This window comes from Arachis duranensis, chromosome 9 (genome assembly GCF_000817695.3).
Source record: "Arachis duranensis cultivar V14167 chromosome 9, aradu.V14167.gnm2.J7QH, whole genome shotgun sequence".
Taxonomy (NCBI): Eukaryota; Viridiplantae; Streptophyta; class Magnoliopsida; order Fabales; family Fabaceae; genus Arachis; species Arachis duranensis.
The window spans coordinates 108,924,900-108,942,857 of NC_029780.3; the positions used below are offsets into that span (position 1 = coordinate 108,924,900).

Below are 17,958 nucleotides of genomic sequence, written 5' to 3' on the forward strand. Positions count from 1 at the left end.
ATTTATTAATTTTGAAACAGTTGTTGTGGTCCTCCAAGATCTCTGTCCCAACAGATTACAATTATGTTAGCATATAAGAAAACACTCCATTATAATTGCGCCTGTATGCCAGCAACCTTTTGCAAATGCAATTTCTCTATCCGAAAAAATAAAAAACCATTTCTATACCCTACTTTGTTGTCATTGTATTTGGTAAAATCCGGGAGTGGATCCTTCCATTTTTTTTCTCTTAATTAACTTTGTTTGTTGGAAGATTTTAATAATAAAATTTCTGCGAAACAAGACTATATGATAGAAGACTATATAAGAATGTCATTGAAAAATGTCATTGAATCAAATTGGTTAGCTACTGGCAGTTTTTTTTGGTTTGTTTTGGGGCATAATCGCTTAGCTAACATAACAAGCGTACCAATAAAAAGGGTAGAAATGCAACGAAAGAGGATAAAGAGGAGGAACAGAACAACTTGCAATGTAGCACGACATAAAAGCATGCAGAGAAGTGACAGGGACAACAACTTTTTGTGATTTGTAACCATCAAATAGTCATCAATGATGATACAACAACTTTTTGTAATTTGTAACCATCAAATAGTCATCAATGATGATTTTAGTAGTATGAAATTAGTATGAAATTTTATCTAATGACTCACTTTTGTTTGCTGGTCAAAATTTAGCAAAGTTGTTGGCCCTTAGACTTTTCCAAACATGAATATAATTCAACCAATTAAGAGAGGGTTCAACTGATCCAAAATGTATAGATAATCAAATATGGCAAGAATAATCAATTAGATTTCAACTACTGGAAACTACCAGGGTCAAGAATTTAACATTGTACACTTGCACAAGAAAAATACTAAAATCTATAATACCATAGCCACACAACGGCAAAATCAATCCGGAGAAAGGTAGAAAAACAAAAACACATCATCAATACGATATTATCACAACAAACACAATAAAAAACACTATAACATTTAAGCATCCTCCTCCTGAACCTCTTCCTCATCTTCATAGTACTCATCATCATCTGCGGTTGCATCTTGGTACTGCTGGTACTCTGATACAAGATCATTCATGTTGCTCTCGGCCTCCGTGAACTCCATCTCATCCATACCCTCTCCAGTGTACCAGTGCAAGAAAGCTTTCCTACGGAACATAGCAGTGAATTGCTCACTGACCCTGCGGAACATCTCCTGAATGGATGTGGAGTTTCCAATAAAGGTGGATGCCATCTTTAGACCAGTTGGAGGGATATCACAAACAGTGGACTTGACATTGTTGGGAATCCATTCAACAAAATATGATGAATTCTTGTTTTGGACATTTATCATCTGCTCATCAACCTCCTTTGTGCTCATCTTGCCACGGAACATGGCAGATGCTGTCAGGTAGCGCCCATGGCGAGGATCAGCAGCACACATCATATTCTTGGCATCCCACATCTGCTGGGTCAACTCGGGTACAGTGAGAGCCCTGTACTGCTGTGATCCACGGGATGTGAGGGGGGCAAAACCCACCATGAAGAAATGTAGACGCGGGAAAGGGATGAGGTTCACCGCAAGTTTGCGGAGATCAGAGTTCAATTGACCAGGGAACCGAAGACAACATGTTACACCACTCATTGTGGCTGAGATCAAATGGTTCAAGTCTCCAACTGTGAAAACAAAAGAGGAGCTAAAGCTAAATCTTTGCAATGCATTACAAAAATAAAAAGTTCATGTCACGCTGAGCATTATTAACAAATTATTGGAAAAGAACTCACAGCTAGGGGTGGTGAGTTTAAGGGTGCGGAAGCAGATATCATATAATGCTTCGTTGTCCAAAACCATGCACTCATCGGCATTCTCAACAAGCTGGTGAACCGAGAGAGTTGCGTTGTAAGGCTCAACAACAGTGTCAGAAACCTTAGGAGATGGGAACACCGAGAAAGTGAGCATCATTCTATCGGGGTATTCTTCTCTGATCTTGGAGATCAGAAGGGTTCCCATTCCGGAACCAGTTCCACCACCAAGGGAGTGGCAAACCTGAAATCCTGAAAAAAGAAGACGTTATGTTATCATCCAATTACAAGTAAAAGTAGCATAGAACAGAGGAAAAACTTTTGAACATGTTTTGCAAAATTCGCACAACAAAAGTTTACTTTTCAAAACCAGCGTATAACAAATTTTCTTCCCCATATCCATCTATCTATATATTCTCTAAAATTCAACATCATTTCTTCGAATTTTCAACGCGGCTTTGGAAAAACAGCGACCACGGAAATTCGATTCTTAGAAGAAATGACGAAAACAAACAAACATGCTTGATGCAACGAACTGGTTTATTTTTGAAAACACAATCTCAGAAAATGACGTAAAATTACAAAACAAAACGCCCACAAACTCAGAAGAATTACTTAAACCCTACATTCGAAACTAGAACAGAACCGAATATTACCTTGAAGGCAGTCACAGTTCTCTGCCTCCTTCCTGACGACGTCGAGAACCGAGTCAATCAACTCAGCCCCCTCTGTGTAGTGTCCCTTGGCCCAGTTGTTACCGGCGCCGGACTGCCCGAAAACGAAGTTATCAGGCCGGAAAATCTGACCGTACGGACCAGATCTGACACTGTCCATGGTGCCGGGCTCCAGATCCATGAGAACAGCCCTGGGAACGAACCTGCCACAACTTGCCTCATTGTAGTACACGTTCACTCGCTCCAATTGCAGGTCGTTGTTCCCACCGTACCTTCCCGTCGAGTCGATCCCGTGCTCCGCGCACACCACCTCCCAGAACTTGGCACCTATCTGGTTGCCGCATTGCCCTCCCTGGATGTGAAGAATCTCACGCATTTTCGAAGACGAGGGAGAAGAAAAAAACGAGTTCTGTAGAGAGTGAGTGAATGTGTGTGAAAAGTGGGAACGCTGTTCTGTGAAATGAGCGACGGAGATAAAGAGGATTTTATAGGTGGGAGTTAACGGAATCGTGACGGTGTTACGTGAGGTTCGGCAGTTAGCGGGGGGATTTGACGGTAGCGTTGGGTTTAAGGGGGAATTTCAATTTTGAAATGCTAACGGAAATTTTGAATCTGGTTAGGCATTTATCCCGTGCAATCTGTTTAGTTGTTCCCATCATCTCTGGTCGTTGATTTAAAGAGTTGTGATATGTGTTGACACGTGGAGGCTTAAGATTTTGTGAAGTTTCGGCCGTTAATGCGTTGGAGGAGCGAATCAGGGTACGTCCTCTGACAACACATCGGAACCTGTGTGGTGGGAGAGTAGGAAGGTGACGCTCGGTGTTGGCGAGTGATGGAGACGCGCTTTTTTCATGTGGGGCTTTCTTTTGGCCCTTGGGCCATTGCACATGAAAAGGAGGGCATCGGTTGCACGTGATTGCGGGCTGTGTCATGTGAGTTGCACTTCTTGAAAGCTTCCAGGGCATTGCTTGCATAGTTGTATATTCTCCCCATTCACGTTCAGTAGTCGACTGTTTCTTATGTTTTCTTAATTCCCATATTGTTATTGATTAATTTGGAATGGCTAAACATCTCTAATCTCTTCATGGTACAAAGCGAAAAGTACTCAGCTTTATATGCAGCAAATATCAAAATTATTTAGTTCTGAGTGAACATACGAAGGTCTGGAGAGCTCAAAGTATAATATGCTCGGATTGTTGATTAAAATTGATACATTATATTCAACCACTAATGTACTTATATGTCCACTAATGTCCCTAAAGTTGTAGGCATCATAGGTTAGCGTTGCAAGTACTAAAATGAACTAATAATTTGGAATTATCTATACAATTCTTTCCCCCTATATCTCATTATGCTTTGTTCCCAACTACTCTCATCAATTAATATGGCGGGTGGTGTTCTGAGGGATCCACACACAGGTTGTGCAAACTTTTGTTTCACTCTAGGCAAAAATCGATATGGTGGTGGACCCATCACCCATCTAATACTAAAATAGTATGTAGGGCCGTGTTCTTCCATGGATAATAAGAGTAGAAGCAAAGGAGTGAAAAGCAACATCAAGTGAGAGCAGAGGTACTGATCACAAAGACCCTTCGTGACAAAGTTATGACTTCTTTGCTTTTTATTGCTTTTTCATGGATCCAATGTATCTCCAGCTATAAATATAATCAATAAATTAATCATGACAAAATGAAGTTGGTACGTTTTTTTATCACTCTTTCAAATCAACACAGCTACGAGACATAACTTGCAACTTACCACGCACTATAGGAATCTATCTATATCTCTGCTGAACAAAAACGTATTTTTCGACTAAGCTGGGATAACAAGCAACCTTATGACATTGATTTTCCACTTCCAAAAACCGATTATGGGTCAACCACTATCCAATTCTGCCAAGAGCCAAGTGTAAGTTAGTTCTTAATATGTGCAATATATATACAAATTAGTTACGTAAATAAAAAGGATTATTGATACATGATTAAATTAAACTAAATAGTTTAGACTACTGTTTATATTCGAAGTATAGGCTAGCTAGGCTCAGTACCAAGTCGTCCTCATCTTCCCTAAAACATGCAAAATATTATAATAATAGTAATAATAGGAAAGTAGCAAACGGTGAATTATTGGATAATAAGATTATTTAGCGCCCCAGCCCAGCAAGATGCTCCAGTATTGATTCGTTGACCAAAGGAATTTTGATTCGTTGTCACACATAAAAGTTCTCTCAAAAATGTCCTCTCAACTTTTAACGAGCCATGTCTATATGTAAACTGTAAAGACTTCTTCATTTCATTGTGCAGTTAGTAAAACAAAGAATCCAGATTCGGTGTTGAAAACAGTTCACCCAAAGTAAATGGACCACAGTTTAAATTTTATAGTAAAAAGGTCCCAAACAGAAATTTTTTTAGCTTGGAATTTTTCAAGCAAACAAAGTTTACAAGCTCGGGAACCCAGAGTATTAAACCGTATCAATCTCCCTCCCTAAATAAAATTCTTAAAATTGTAAATGGTTGATGTTTTAAGAGTCTGCCAAGAACTTTTAGCTTGGATTTTTTGACATCTTTAAATAAGAATTCTACTTTAGATGATAAAGCAACACGTTTTACCATCAGATTAATAAAATGGAAATATATGGTTTTTTAAAATTTTATTTTATTTTATTTTTGGTGAACAAAATTTTAATTTTACTGATCTTCCATACCTCTCTGTACGTTTAATTATTGGGTCACAAAAGACGGTTGCAAGTTATATCTGTAAGCATTCTGACCCAGAAGAAAACAATGTTTAAGCCCAACCCGGGGCCCAACCTTTTTTTGGGGGGGGGGAGCCAGAGTTGTGAAAAATAAAAATAAAATGATAATAAAATTGGTAATTTTAAAGGGAAAAAAATTTATGAAAAAAATTGCTTTGGGTGGCAAGTGGCAGTGGCGAGTGTCGTAGCCGCAAGCAGAGGTTGCAAAGTGCAAAACCCTTACTTACTAGAGAAGCAGACGAAGATGGTGAGTCAGAGGCAGCGACTTGCACGGAAGCGCTTCAAAGAGGAGCACCCTGAGCTTTTTCCCAAGCCCGAGCCCACGCCTCCCAAGGACCCTGACAAAAAGAAGAAGAAGAAGAAGAAGAGCAACACATTTAAGAGCAGCTCCATAAAACGTAGAAGCGATGGCTCCGAAGAACTCGGCGTCTCTAAGAAGCCTTTCAAGAGCAATTACCGAAAGCACCCTCTCAGAGTCCCCGGCATGAAGCCCGGTGACACCTGCTTCATCTGCAAGGCCGCCGACCATATTGCCAAGTCTTGTCCTCAAAAAGCTGAATGGGAGAAGAATAAGGTTAGCTCTTCTTTGCATATGAAAATGCTGTGAAGTTGGTAATGATAGGATTAGTTTAATTTAGTTAGGATGAAGTATGAAGTATCAACTGGATTTGGTGCACTGTTGTGATTAAATGTAATGTGGTCTTTACAGATATGCTTGCGGTGTCGACGGCGTGGTCACCGAGCTAAGAATTGCCCTGAAGTTCAAGTTGGTGCCAATTATGACAAGTATTGTTACAATTGTGGAGAAACTGGTCATTCACTTGCAAATTGTCCCCACCCTGTTCAAGAAGGTTTGTTATCTATCATGCCTTTGTGATATATATTGGAGCTAGAATGGTTTAACTTTAAACAAGATAAGTTGTGAATGATATAACATGAACATTGTTAGTTTCAGGGTTTTCTCTTGAAAATTGGAATTCTTATTAAGCAGTTTACCACAGATTTATAATCATACTCTTGAGCTTTCTAGTTTACTGAACAATGAAACATTGTTACTTAATGTCGTGCCTTTGATAGAATATTAGAATGACTTCTTTTTGGTTAAGCTTTTGGTTGTGTTCCAATTTGTTTTCTTATGAGGTGAAGTGTTTCAATGGTGATGCAGGAGGGACAAAGTTTGCAGAGTGCTTTGTCTGTAAACAGCAAGGACACTTGAGTAAAAACTGCCCTCAAAATGCTCATGGCATCTATCCTAAGGTATTATTGTTTCTCATTCTTGTTTGCCTTGTCAAATATATGATGATGTATTAGCCAAACACTTGAATCAACTGTCTAATCTATATTAAGCGATTGTTTATAATAGGGTGGTTGTTGTAAAATATGTGGTGGCGTGACACATTTGGCAAGGGATTGTCCCGACAAAGGGAAGAAAGCTCCTTTTGCTGCTAATGGGCCTGCTGATGGATGTAAGCCTATTCCTATATTCCTGTTTTTGATATCTAAAGTTTCGTCTTTTGTTTAGTTTGTATGGGATCCATATCTCCTTTGTTTGCATTTCCAAACATACATCTGATATTGTTTATGTTTTGCTGGTATTTAGCTGCATTTAGATCCAGTCTGCAATTAGAATAATGATTGACCATAACCTCAAGTACATGCAAGTGGTGGAGGTGCACTGCTTTTGCTTGTTCATCACCTTATGATAACTAAAAGAACTGCTGCTAAAAAAAATAGTGCTATTGTTTGCTCTAAATCTAATTTATTCTCTTGTTGGGTGTTCTAAATTGATACTATGGAGCCATAAGATATCATGGCGTGGCTAATCATATTTGATATTGGTGGTTCTAGACTCACAGATTATGCTTTAGTTTCCACTGTGAACTCAAATTGCATATCCCAAACCTTAAATTAGAGGAAATGATTATATGTTTTGGAGTAAAATATGTACTTCAAATGTGATTTCTTGCAACTCTTTCTGTTATTGCTCCAGTTTAATTGCATTCATTTGCTGATCTCCTGATAAATTGAATTGCTAAAAGTTTTATATCTTGAAGAATGGTACTTGTATTATACACGGCTTATAACTCCATTTCTTCCTTCAGCAATGAGACTGAGAAATGAACAGAGGCCTTGTGGAACGGTAACCAAATTTGCGAGTGGGGATGACATTGAGGATGACTTCATGACAGATGACATAAATAACAGAGACAAGGACAAGTCCTCTAAGTCCAAAGACGGTCAAGCAAAACCAAAGAAGGGTCCTAAAGTTGTGAACTTCAGCTAATGACCGTTATGGTTATGCTTTCATTTGATATTTGGATATGGGCTGTCTCCATTATACCAGTTTTTCTTATTCTATGGCTAACCGCCAGATACAAGGCCCCTCCTACTACTATTCGTTGCAGTCTGCAGACTCACTTCCAGGATGAGCATTAAAAGCTTCTGCAAGTTTGAAGTTGCCTAAAAGTTTGGAGAAGAAGTTACAACATAACTGAAGTACCATTTCATATTTTTGATCGTTAATCTTAGCAGAGTTATGAAAAGGGAAACAAAATGTAACCATAGTTGTTCTTTTTTTGCTACAATCACTAGATTACTGTCGTTATTTGTATTTTGTTTATTTTTTTAAGGGTTGAAATTTGTTGCATCATTTATTGGTATTCTGCATTTGCACTTGAATTTAGTTCAAGCAAAGCGACAGTTGATAAGCTTAATTGTCGAACGAATTCCAGCCTAAAAAGATTTCCAAATCTGATATATTTAACATCGAAGAGATATCCGGTCTGGTTCGAAGAATTAATTTGATTTAATTTAATTTTTGTATAGGATTTGGCAATTGAAACTAAGGTTGCACATGGGATCAGGTGAAGCTGGGTTCATTTTGATCCGGACTCGACCTTAAATAATGACTAGATTTATTTTTGAAACTTTTATCTAATCTTAAACCTAGTGAAATCATATCAAATTAATTCTAAAGTATCCGAACTTGGGCCGAATCTTCAAGTTAGGCCAGGGTCATGTACACCCTTAACTGAAACTAACTTAATAGGTAAACTATAAATTATGCCATATCTTATAGAATCTAATAAAATATTTAACCAAACCAGCCTTTAATCCATAAACAATTTCACTTTTTTAAGAATTAAATATTAGCTATCTGTTAATCTTATCTTATATATTAAAATAATAAATGAATTAAACTAAATTTATAAACACATTTTACTAAAAGAAAAAACTTACTACATCCAAGTTGCCTAATATTTGAATATAATTGTTAAAAATAAATAATATCTTTTTGAAAAGAGATGATTTAAGAATTAAGATCTAAAAATCAAATTTAGGGAATAATATTGGGCTGTTAGTTTTTGGGTTGAACTTTGATTGTTATTTAAGTTTCCCTGGCTCTTGATGCATTAACCCTATTCCTCTTTGAATAACAATGGATTCTGATACCCCCAACCGCAAGAGGTCCAGAGACGATCACAACAACCCTAATCCTCTTTCTTCTCCGCAGCACACCACCACCAGCAACAAGAAGAGGAGGAGGAAGCACAATCATGCTCTAACTCCACAACTCCCCACTCGCCGCCATCGCTACAACACACGTCCTAAAGCTAACCCTAACCCTAACCCTAACCCCGATACAGGCTCCGCGGTGGTTCAGCAATTGAAGGAAACTGGTGCAGAGAACCCCCAGTTATTCTCTAAACATGAATTGGCAGCTAAATTAGTTGACTTAGCTGGAAAAGAAAACGGGCAAGGTAAATATGAAGGTGCTGCACCCCAACTGGAGCCTGAGGAGAAGTTGTCAAAGAGAGCCAGGAGGAGGATGAAGAACAAAAACAAGAACAATGCAGTCAATAATGAAGTGGCAGAAGCAGAACCCAACAAACACAATCACAAGAACAAAGAGAAGAAGAAAAGTAAGAGATTGCTTCGGAGCAACGTGTCAGAATTCAATAACTACAATTCTGAGTCAACTGATGAAATCCCTTGGGTATGCAATAAGATCCATATATTTATTGTACGAGTTGTATTGAATGTCACTCTGGCCTATTTTAGCATTAGCATATATTGGAATTGATACAATAAGAGTTACCCATTGTAGTGCATAAATGGTTAGTTGTTTGTTATTTCCAGAGAACAGACAAGCATCATACCCGGAGTCAGGGAACTAAAGGACTACTCACTGGAGTTGCCTATGACGAGGTATGTTATGGGATCCATATATTTAGTTTCAATAGTTATATTTTATGTGCCTCTATTGTGGAATAATAGTGTAGGTACTGCAAAATAATGATACAATTGGGAGTAGTCTTTTACAGTGCATTAAGGCTAACTTGGTGTTTCCAGGTGTGTCGATCATGCCAATTGCCTGGTCATAAATTCTGGAAGTGTCCGAAGAGGAAAGGTCGACACCTTCACGAGGAAGTTTGCTTCTTTTGTGGGGAATTCGGTCACACGCTTGCAAAATGCTCGGTTTCTACAGCAGGTTTGCTTCAATTTTCCTGCTTTCGGCAACTTACTTATTTCCATTGTAATATGAGAATGATACTGCTTTGTTAATTCTGCACTTTAAAGTAACAAAGTTACAAGTTAATATTAATAACATACCAGTCAGTTCTCTTTGCTACAATATAATCTTCAGACATGTTATGGTAACACTTTACACTGTTTTTCCTGTGTTGCCATGTGATTGAAATTGTTTCTTTCGTGGGATATAGGGGGAGGACGATTTGCTAGGTGCTTATTGTGTTTTGCTCATGGACACTTCACTAATAAGTGTCCACAAACTTGTCATGGAATCAATATGAAGGTATTTTTATGCCTTTTTTTTACTCCCATAAATTTTACACTTGTTACAGATTAATTTTCTTTTCTGGAATTCTTGTAAAAATAATATAGGTTTGATTTCTATTAAAGAAAAGGGAGTGTTTTGATTCATTGTTCTCACAACATCTTCTCATTGTGTTAAGTATAACGTTCTTTATGATTCATATTCCTCAGGAGGTTGCTGCTAATGGGCCTATTGACAAAAGTAAGTCTGTTATCTTCTCATTGTTGTTTTTCATATTGTTTGCTCTGAAAATGTTGTACTGCTGTTAATAACTTTGTTGTGGCTGCTGAGCTGTTGTTATTTTCAAATGGTGTGTTTGGATTAGTTTATTTTTAGTTCAAAACAGCTTATATGAAAAGCTTCCCAAGACAGCTTTTTGACAAAAAAATTAATAAGATAACGTTATTACTTCCTGTAAATACTTTGTTGCCAAACATGTAATTTATCTTGCTAATTCTTGAATAGTAGATGTGTTAATTTGTCTCTGACAACTGTTGGTTATTCCTTGCAGCTGTGGAAGCTTAAGGAGAGCACGCTGCTGTCTGTGTGGTTACAAATAACTAGCAGGGATGATTTCCTGTCAATGAGCAAAATTACATGTATGGTTGTGTCATGTCTTGGAGGCGTGGTATTCCAATTTTGTAGGTTTCTATTCGCCGTATATCTTTTTAACAGAAGCATTGGCAATATTTGCATGCCATGTTGATGGAAATTAATCCCTTTTTATATATACATTTATATTTTTCCTCGCTTATGTTTCGAGATTAGTTGATGGCATATAGTTCATTGAGTTTTCTTGGGTAACAGATCAGTGGCTTGTAGCCATAAGGAGGACATGTTCCGTAGAGACTAAGATAATGAAGCTCTAGGTTGACATTTGAGACTGGTAATATGGTTTTCATGTTACTTATTTGAGTTTAGGAACAAGGAAGGTTACATACCCTATTTTTGTGTAATTTTCTCTTGTACACTTTTTATATTTTATATTAAAAATAATTGATAAGAAATGACAAAAAAATTATTTTTTTTGTACCATAAAAGAAAGTATAAAAAAATGTAAAAAAAAGAAATTATGTAAATATCATTTCGCGTTTAGAAATTTGTTATTTCGTTCATCTACGTATGTAGGATACTAATAGTAATTGGTAAAAACAAATAAACAAACAAAAAGTATTTTAAATGTTTGTCACGCCATATTTTCACCATTTGAATTGAATTTCGATTTCCTTTGAAGCTTTTTATCTAAAAACAAAAACGAATGCCGCATTACTTTTGGCAAAAGAGTATGTTATCTTGGCTTAATTTTAGCTAGAACATTAATATGATATTGTTTAAAAGGAGGTAAAAGTCCAATTATAATTTGAAGAAAAATTAATCTTTAGCTTTCAAAATACGTGCAAAACTAAGATATTTAACACAATAATTAATTAATGTGATGACATGGTAAAAGATAATTTGTAATTAAGAAAGCATGCATGATATATTGATGCACATGCCCATGCACATGCAAATGCAATGTAGGTTGGTGTACGCTAAGAGCCATCGAAGTTTAGAAATGATATGAACCTTCTGTTTCCTGCCTCAAAATTCTATTGCTCTCCGTTTTTGTCTCCAGGCTCTTATTTCCCTCTGAATAAGGATCTCTTCCTCTGTTTCTCTCTCATTTTTTTTCTTGTTTCTTTCCCAAATCTCTAACTCATTTTCTTTCTCATTTCTCCTTTGAGGCTTTCTCCATCAACGACGACATCATGGTACGTTCTCTTTCACCTTCTACATCCCTCAATATGTTTTTCAATGCCGAATAGTTATCTGAAATCTGAGAACATGTGTTATATTATATAGTGCCAGATAGAGATTTTCATATAAGAGAATTTTTCTGATTTTGGAACTTCATTTGTATAATGTTGGTAGATCTTACTTTCATAAACTATTGTGCAAATCTAACCTCTTTAGGCAATTAACGAAATGCATAAAACATAAGAACTTGAACTGTGTTGTATGTTATGTTATTTCCTTTGATTTTACGATGAATTGACTGTGTTAGGCGAACGCGGCATCTGGAATGGCTGTTAATGATGCATGTAAATTGAAGTTTCTGGAGTTAAAGGCAAAGAGGAATTACCGATTCATTGTGTTCAGGATTGAGAACCAAGAAGTGGTGGTGGAGAAACTCGGAAGCCCCGACGAAACCTATGATGACTTCACTGCATCTCTACCTGCTAATGAGTGCCGATATGCTGTCTTTGATTTCGATTTCACTACGGACGAGAACTGTCAGAAAAGCAAAATTTTCTTCATTGCATGGTAATTTGATGAAATTCAGTTTCATTAAAGCATTTTGAAACTCATACTTCTTTCTAGCTATGTGTAGAAATGTTAATAATACTAACATGTTGCAGTAATTTTTCTGATTCTCAAGTTAATTTTAGGGAAGAACAATTGATAATTGAAAGTCATACTTCCTCTGATGAATTAATTGTTTAACATTTAGGTCACCGGATACATCAAGAGTGAGAGAAAAGATGGTGTATGCGAGCTCCAAGGATAGATTCAAGAGGGAACTCGATGGCATTCAAGTTGAATTGCAAGCAACGGATCCAAGTGAGATGAACCACCATATTTGATTTCATTCCCCTACCTTTTCCCCTTCCTTTTTTTTTTTTTGTTCTTTGTCTTACGATCTACATTCTAAACTGTAGCCTAATATGATAGAAGAACAGATTGTCATGTATTTCAGACTATAGTAGAAGGTTTGCCTTATTGCAACTATATACATTTTGATTCTGTGGCCTTGGGATTTCTTCCCCACCCCCTTTTCTTTCTTGAGTTTGCAGACTGACACCTTCAAGTACATTAAGATTAATAACCCTTGATGTAATTGGTTAAATAATAATTGTAAGATGGGAGACTTGAAAATTAATCTAGAGTTTATACACGTACATGTTTTGATGATTACAATATTCAAAGAATTTTTTGACATGTAAAAAGATGTAGTCTATTTAAACAAAAAATGATACTTGTTGAATCAAAGTCACCTGCTACTTGTAAATATTTCTAATTTACTAATCGTCACTCATAGCAGGTATTATATTTTGAATGTTTTGACCTAAGCATGTTTCGGATATATGTTTGATAACTTATAGTGGATTATAGGATTGTATCATTTTTCCATTACAAAAGGTTCTAAGACAAAACAACAGAAGCAATTTATAGAATGGACAATCTTGTATAGTTGTATGAATATTATATTACATGTAAACCATTCAGATGTCTGCTAGGAGTTACAACATACAAGCTTTTCTTCATGTTAGCCTTTTGTTCTATAATTTTTTGTACTGTTAAGGAAACGCTGGATTGGTGCCTCATGAAATAAAGACTAATGCACTTAGAATATCATTAATTATAACATCTTCATCTGACTTTTCTTAGTGACAACTAATTAATCAGAATTTTCTTCTACTTTCCATTTCACTAATATCTTACATGTTATTTTTAATATCTATATATATAAAGCAAATATGGTTGATGACAAGAAAGTGAATAGAAAAAAAAAAGAAAAAGAAAAATCTAAAGGCTTGGAACATGCCATCACCATGTCAAAACAATTGCCCTACGTAAGCTATTGAACTGCGCCATGCTGGCCACAAAATAAAAGTACAAAGGCCACAAAATTCTCGAGTCTTCATTCTCATTTTACTTGTTCTGTTTTGTCACACGCTTGTGGAGAGTCAGAATGGCTCAGGTACTCAATTGCACATTTTGTTAACATTAATTTCTTCTCCATTGTGTTGTTTCATTATGTATGTTGATGCTTATGCTTGTTTAGTTAGTTAAAAGTAATTGTATTTCTTTGTTCTTATCTATCTCTATCTATTTGCAGAAGATAGAGTTGAAGGTCCTTACTATGACTGATGACAAAACCAAGAAAAAGGCAATTGAAGCAGTTGCAGATATCTTCGGTAGGTTTCTTCCTCCCACAGAAAACTTGAATATATATTCATGGAACGCAACCAAGGATTAGTGTATTTGATGAACTGTTTGTTTGATGAACAGGGATTGATTCGATTGCTGTAGATATAAATGAACAGAAGATAACAGTGATTGGTGAAATGGATGCAGTGGCAGTAGTGAAGAAACTGAAGAAGATAGGAAAGGTTGACATATTATCGGTTGGACCTGCTAAGGAAGAAAAGAAAGAAGAAACGAAACAAGAAGAGAAGAAGGAAGAGAAGCAAGAAGAGGCAAACAAGGAGAATAAATAAATATAATTACAATACATGTCATCTGATTTTTCATATTCTTCCCTTTTTTTTCTTTCTTATAATACAGAAATCATGGATTTAATTCATGTTGGTTTCTTTATAAATCTGAGGTCACAATCATTTTCTAGTGCTTGATTGCTGAAATGGAAACAAGTAACTAGATGAGCATTAAAAGTTTGTATGGATTTTAATTTTCTTTGATATTCACATTATTATGTATGAGTGGAGGTAAGCATTGAAGAGATGTATGATATGATCTGATCTTGTAAATTGCGGCCACGGCTTCTCCTCTGATAGTGATAAGATTGTAGATAAATATGACGTCTTGTTTCAGCAAATGATTATTAAACTAAATTTTCATGGTGATTTTCTGTAAATTAAGTGCCAATGAAACCAAGTGTAAAGGACGCTCGTGATTCCATCATTCCACACTAACACTTGAAAGATGAAAGAAGACAACTATGGTTTTCAAAGCATTCATCTCAGTGTGAAAGCAAAGTCATGTATATACACAGGTTTGCTTCATGAGCAAAGCATTTTCGGCAATCATTCTGTCGAGTCATCTTTGGCTGTATATATGGTGGGCAACAGCGACAGATTATCTTGGTCATGAGAGAATCTGAAAAAATCTTCACTCTATTATAGCAGTGCGCAATGTAAGCTTATAAGAAGAGACAATTCTTTTGTGGTAGACATTTTATCTTTCTCGGAGCAGAATCACTTCAAATAAGTACAATTTCAACTAGCAGAGGTCATTATAGGACTACAAGAATGCAAGTGACACCTCAATAAATTGTAACTATACATAAGTCAGCTGAATTTTTACATACACGTTTACATTCATGTATAGAGACTAATAAAAAAATTCAACAGTACCGGCTTTTTTCATAACATACACATTCATACACACCCGCCAACTTCACTGTGCGTGTGTGAATATATAGTGTTAGATCTTCATCTATAGCAACAAGAAGTAAAAAAAAAATCAATCTCCACTAGCAGCGGGGTCGTCCTGCTTCATACATATCTCAACTGAAAACCCAATCTCAGTTCTTCATTTCAGCCTACATAAGACAATAATCATAACAGGCAAATAATCATGGTGCCACATCAAATGTCAAAAGAAAGGGGCCATGCAACAATTGAAACTTGAGACCCAATGCATCATGTATATATAACCTGATGATAAAAGACTATATAGCAAACATGAAATATTCATGCTATAAGCTATATGTGACCTTTTAATACCAACCAAACATCATTGACTTAGCTAGTCATAATAAGAAAATTTTTTTTCAAACATGCAGGGATTTTTTAGGCAAAAGGGGTACATCTATCATTAATATAAGCTGAAGAATGGACTGGATGTAACACATTCCTCTACATAATAATCAATTTCTTATACAAAAAAAAAAAAACATCCAGTTAGATTTATAATACTTGAGCAAACAATAAAAGTTATTACGATAAGTGTATAATGTATACACTATTAAAAGGGAAAAAAAGAAAGATAACTTATGTTCCTTAGTCCTAAGGTATAACCTTTTTGGGAAATGCAGGCATATATAAGTGAAAAGGAAGCATATCTGAAACCAGTAAACAAGTAATTTTTTTATGTATTATGGAAAAAAGAATGGGCGTACAGGTTACATGTCAGTTACCGATTGCTCAAAAAATATATATATATCAGAGGAAGAGGGAAACATTTGAACCCGCAGTGGGACATTGGTCACAGCTAACCAGATAATTTGTAGATACCCATAACGTATCCAAGTTGACAATCTACCCTATAACTATACATTAGTCCTTTTGAAATTTCGAAAGTATGTGACCATACTTCCGCTTCTCCATCATCTGTTTTATCACTTCATGAGCATCGTTGGTTCTTCCGGCATTGCGCAAACTACTCACTAATGTATTATAGACAACAAAATTTGGACTACAACCTTTGGTCTCCATCTCCTTGAGCATTGAGCAGGCTTCCTTGAACTTTCGTGCCTTACATAATCCCCGAATTATGGAATTGTATGTAAACACATTTGGGACCTGTTCTCTAGAAATCATCTCTCGAAACATTTCCAGAGCTTTCTCAAGCTCACCTGCCACTACATATCCTGTTATCATTACAGTGTAAGCCACCACATCAGGCGTGCCCCCATTCTTTATTATTTCATCAAAAAAGTATTTGCATGCATCCACATTCCCAGCTCTGCTGAGTCCATCTATCAATGTGGTGTAATGAAGCACTGTTGGCTCTATACCTGTTTCTCTCATGAGATTTAGAAGATTAAGAGCTGCAAGGGGCTTGTCTCCTTTACCAAGAACATGAAGAAGAATGTTATAGGTGTGAAAATCTGGAGAAAATCCATTCCTACCCATCTCATCCAGCAGTATGTGGAACTGATCCATCTTTCCAAGTTTGTACTTAGAAAACATGACAATATTGTATGTTAAAACATCTGAAGAAAAACCCTCCAGCAACATTTGTTGATGAACCCACTCAATCAACTTGTACTGGCTTAACACAAAAAGACCATGCAGAATCGCATTGTAGGAGTGCTTAAAAGGCCTATAATTAAAATTCATTGATTTAATAAACCTCTCCACCAATTTCTTAGCTAAACCTGCCTCACCACAAGTTCGAATCAAAATGTTGAACGTACGAGCAGTAGCAGGAAACCCTTTCTCGATCATCTCATCAACCAACCTCCACAAAGCCTTAAACTCCAGGCACTCGGCATATATGTTCATCATCAGGTGATATGCATTTGAAGTGGGCCTGTAATCCTCCTGCTGATTGCACCACACTAAAAACTTGTATGCCAATTTGGCACACCTGGTTTTATTCTCAAAATTTATGCTCTTCAAGATTCCAGCGAGAACTTCTCTGACAAGAATCCCGGACGGACTTACATTCAATTCATCTAAAACTAACCTAGCATCAAGACCTGGTCCATCTTGTCGAAGAACCTCAAGGACCTTCTTGGCATCTAGCTTCACATTCTCTAAGAACTCTCTTCTAAGCGAAAACTGATTATGGTTACAGCTCCAATCCTCATCCACATGGAGCCTTTCACCCTCGTTGGAATCATACTCCGAAACTATCCTTTTTAAAGGTTCCTCGACGCATTCAAACCCATCATCACCATGAAAAATACCGTCACATAATTTCCGTGACATAATCAAGCAATGGGGAATCTTGTGAACTATTCTTGGACCTAAAAGAGTTACTGAATTCATGGCTCGATATCGAACCCATTATTATATCAGCAACTTTGAAATACACAACACAATAGCGGAGTTTCTCTGCACTGGAATCTTCGAGAAGCTCATGGTGCTACCGAGCTGATGGATGATGGCCATCGAATCGAAAAATCCAGCTTGGAGGAACAGATTGAGTATACAAGAACAAGGAGATAAACATGAAGGGGCAAAATATCGTACCGTGTTGAACGATACTTTGGCGTTTTGATCGAGACAGCGTTGCAGGTGCTGGAGAATTGCATCATATGGAGCTGCAATGCATTGTCACTAATCTCACTGAACTCCGCAACTGCAAAACCCTAACACGCTGGACGAAGGAAGAAGAAATCACTTTTTCTCAAGTCTTTCCTTTGCCGTCAAACGCATCGTTTCGTTTTTTTTTTTTT

General features: G+C 36.6%; 6 protein-coding genes across 7 annotated transcripts; 4 read left to right on the plus strand and 2 right to left on the minus strand.

Annotated features, from left to right (window-relative positions):
- Positions 1-759: 759 nt before the first annotated feature.
- LOC107467016 (tubulin beta-1 chain) lies at positions 760-2,921 on the minus strand. The gene is made up of 3 exons (XM_016086021.3): positions 2,437-2,921; positions 1,763-2,032; positions 760-1,654 (listed from the first exon to the last, which is right to left on the minus strand). Exons 1-3 carry the CDS (start codon positions 2,828-2,830, stop codon positions 975-977), a joined length of 1,344 nt encoding a protein of 447 aa, XP_015941507.1. The 5' UTR covers positions 2,831-2,921; the 3' UTR covers positions 760-974.
- A 2,429-nt stretch (positions 2,922-5,350) lies between these two features.
- On the plus strand, positions 5,351-7,859 carry LOC107466926 (uncharacterized). Its single transcript, XM_021132023.2, has 5 exons — positions 5,351-5,783; positions 5,919-6,060; positions 6,375-6,466; positions 6,573-6,675; positions 7,312-7,859. Exons 1-5 carry the CDS (start codon positions 5,454-5,456, stop codon positions 7,491-7,493), a joined length of 849 nt encoding a protein of 282 aa, XP_020987682.2. The 5' UTR covers positions 5,351-5,453; the 3' UTR covers positions 7,494-7,859.
- A 720-nt stretch (positions 7,860-8,579) lies between these two features.
- On the plus strand, positions 8,580-11,002 carry LOC107466925 (uncharacterized). The gene is made up of 6 exons (XM_016085929.3): positions 8,580-9,206; positions 9,350-9,418; positions 9,563-9,701; positions 9,934-10,025; positions 10,217-10,247; positions 10,558-11,002. The coding sequence occupies exons 1-6, from the start codon at positions 8,649-8,651 to the stop codon at positions 10,569-10,571; spliced, it is 903 nt and encodes a 300-aa protein (XP_015941415.1). The 5' UTR covers positions 8,580-8,648; the 3' UTR covers positions 10,572-11,002.
- Positions 11,003-11,579: 577 nt separating this feature from the next.
- Positions 11,580-12,670, plus strand: LOC127741611 (actin-depolymerizing factor 7). Its single transcript, XM_052254383.1, has 3 exons — positions 11,580-11,797; positions 12,091-12,350; positions 12,538-12,670. The coding sequence occupies exons 1-3, from the start codon at positions 11,795-11,797 to the stop codon at positions 12,668-12,670; spliced, it is 396 nt and encodes a 131-aa protein (XP_052110343.1). The 5' UTR covers positions 11,580-11,794.
- Positions 12,671-13,651: 981 nt separating this feature from the next.
- Positions 13,652-14,685, plus strand: LOC107466930 (heavy metal-associated isoprenylated plant protein 39). Its single transcript, XM_016085933.3, has 3 exons — positions 13,652-13,788; positions 13,927-14,005; positions 14,100-14,685. The coding sequence occupies exons 1-3, from the start codon at positions 13,780-13,782 to the stop codon at positions 14,306-14,308; spliced, it is 297 nt and encodes a 98-aa protein (XP_015941419.1). The 5' UTR covers positions 13,652-13,779; the 3' UTR covers positions 14,309-14,685.
- Positions 14,686-15,003: 318 nt separating this feature from the next.
- On the minus strand, positions 15,004-17,951 carry LOC107466924 (pentatricopeptide repeat-containing protein At1g55630-like). Of its 2 annotated transcripts, XR_008002455.1 has the most exons (2): positions 15,970-17,951; positions 15,004-15,372 (listed from the first exon to the last, which is right to left on the minus strand). XR_008002455.1 is itself a non-coding variant. In XM_016085928.3 (1 exon), the coding sequence occupies exon 1, from the start codon at positions 17,546-17,548 to the stop codon at positions 16,109-16,111; it is 1,440 nt and encodes a 479-aa protein (XP_015941414.1). In that variant the 5' UTR covers positions 17,549-17,951; the 3' UTR covers positions 15,899-16,108. The 2 variants fall into 2 exon arrangements, 1 of the variants encoding a protein (XP_015941414.1); XM_016085928.3 differs by lacking the exon at positions 15,004-15,372 and having other exon boundaries at positions 15,899-17,951.
- Positions 17,952-17,958: the final 7 nt, after the last annotated feature.

Bases quoted from the DNA above. Each gene is read 5' to 3' on its own strand.
- LOC107467016 (XM_016086021.3), bottom strand. From the start codon at position 2,830: ATGCGTGAGATTCTTCACATCCAGGGAGGGCAATGCGGCAACCAGATA. The intron at 2,033-2,436 runs GTAATATTCGGT...TTCTTTTTTCAG, and splicing joins GAACTGTGACTGCCTTCAAG to GATTTCAGGTTTGCCACTCC. The intron at 1,655-1,762 runs GTGAGTTCTTTT...TTGTTTTCACAG, and splicing joins TAAACTCACCACCCCTAGCT to TTGGAGACTTGAACCATTTG.
- LOC107466926 (XM_021132023.2), top strand. From the start codon at position 5,454: ATGGTGAGTCAGAGGCAGCGACTTGCACGGAAGCGCTTCAAAGAGGAG. The intron at 5,784-5,918 runs GTTAGCTCTTCT...TGGTCTTTACAG, and splicing joins CTGAATGGGAGAAGAATAAG to ATATGCTTGCGGTGTCGACG. The intron at 6,467-6,572 runs GTATTATTGTTT...TGTTTATAATAG, and splicing joins CTCATGGCATCTATCCTAAG to GGTGGTTGTTGTAAAATATG.
- LOC127741611 (XM_052254383.1), top strand. The intron at 12,351-12,537 runs GTAATTTGATGA...TTTAACATTTAG, and splicing joins AAAATTTTCTTCATTGCATG to GTCACCGGATACATCAAGAG.
- LOC107466924 (XM_016085928.3), bottom strand. From the start codon at position 17,548: ATGAATTCAGTAACTCTTTTAGGTCCAAGAATAGTTCACAAGATTCCC.
- LOC107466930 (XM_016085933.3), top strand. The intron at 14,006-14,099 runs GTAGGTTTCTTC...TTTGATGAACAG, and splicing joins AGCAGTTGCAGATATCTTCG to GGATTGATTCGATTGCTGTA.
- LOC107466925 (XM_016085929.3), top strand. From the start codon at position 8,649: ATGGATTCTGATACCCCCAACCGCAAGAGGTCCAGAGACGATCACAAC. The intron at 9,702-9,933 runs GTTTGCTTCAAT...CGTGGGATATAG, and splicing joins ATGCTCGGTTTCTACAGCAG to GGGGAGGACGATTTGCTAGG. The intron at 10,026-10,216 runs GTATTTTTATGC...CATATTCCTCAG, and splicing joins GTCATGGAATCAATATGAAG to GAGGTTGCTGCTAATGGGCC.